Here is a 1,225-nt window from a genome sequence, read left to right on the forward strand (position 1 = left end):
ACAATTAACTTACCTCAGAAAATGGTAGGACATATGAATCTGCTATGATTATAGGCACACATCCAGCTTGCATAGCATCATAAAGAGTTGTTTGTCCAAGACGACCACCACGGATTACAAGACAGAGTTTTGCGTCCTGCAGGAAATAATATTCTGAAGTAAATAACAATATGGATTTTATTGTTTATGTTATCCAGTATATCTTTAAACAATACTATAAAAACTATCAACACGAAACTTACACTTAAAACTTGAGGATATTGATACATATCAGATCCTCTACATCGTACTGTAAGATTGGAGAATGGAACACACTGTCAGAATGAGAGATTTTCCATATTGCGCCTTCCAACAGCTGGGCTTCTAAGTCTTCCCGGTAGTCTCGGTGAATGTTGGGCTGAGAGGATACCATCAACCACTGGCGTTTTCCACTAAATTGATAAATATTCAAAGTATAATCATATACAATAAAAAATGAAATGAGTTAGTAAGGCAACAACAACATTCCATGAAGTTGCATATCACTATTGCTTACAATAAAATAACATTTAAATATAAAAGCATCCTTATGTTAGGAGTATAATTATTATATCCACATGATATTCAAATTCATCTTCTTTAATAATGGTTCCTTTCTTGTTTCAATATCTAAAATCATGCTAAGTTTCAACTAAAACAGTTCAACAGTGAGGACTCCAGTTAAATTATCTTACTTTCAGGAATGACCAAGGTTAAAATACAATCTTACAAAGGTTTTCTTTTCATAGGTGTATTTTGATGAGCTGGATTATATACTGGGAGAGAAACATCGTAACCCCTGCGGTAGGTCAAGGAAGAGAATCCACCTCCACCCACAATAGCTTTGCCACGAGCCAGGTTTAAGGTTGTGTCAAATTCTGGTGGCGTTCCAGGCATCATGTTGAAAAGAAGGTGATTTTCTCCTTCAGACCAGCTGAAAACAATGTGGAAGTTAGAAGGTCCACTTTGAAGGTCATGTAAATATAAGAAAAGTCATTATACATTTTCTTTATTCATATTTGCTTTTCTCCTATATTAAACAAGTTACAAAAAATAATCAATACATTTTCTTGTTTCCAATAATGCTCCTATGATACCTAACTTTGTACCACCACTACCTCTAAAGACTACTATTGTGGTTCAAACAAATCAATGTTGGGGCATGGCCTTTGAGGGGGTTATCCTACATCCCCTACGGAAGGGCCCC

At 35.5% G+C, this 1,225-nt stretch overlaps 1 protein-coding gene across 1 annotated transcript in view; it reads right to left on the reverse strand.

Moving 5' to 3' along the window:
- LOC119592442 (exostosin-2-like) overlaps window positions 1-1,225 on the reverse strand; it is a gene marked incomplete at its 3' end in the record, with an annotated part of 49,471 nt that overhangs the window by 25,633 nt on the left and 22,613 nt on the right. The window contains 3 exon segments of the mRNA XM_037941263.1: window positions 14-136; window positions 248-431; window positions 749-952. Of these exon segments, the coding sequence (XP_037797191.1) occupies window positions 14-136; window positions 248-431; window positions 749-952 (511 nt within the window).

Source organism: Penaeus monodon, chromosome 30, assembly GCF_015228065.2.
Source record: "Penaeus monodon isolate SGIC_2016 chromosome 30, NSTDA_Pmon_1, whole genome shotgun sequence".
Lineage (NCBI taxonomy): Eukaryota > Metazoa > Arthropoda > Malacostraca > Decapoda > Penaeidae > Penaeus > Penaeus monodon.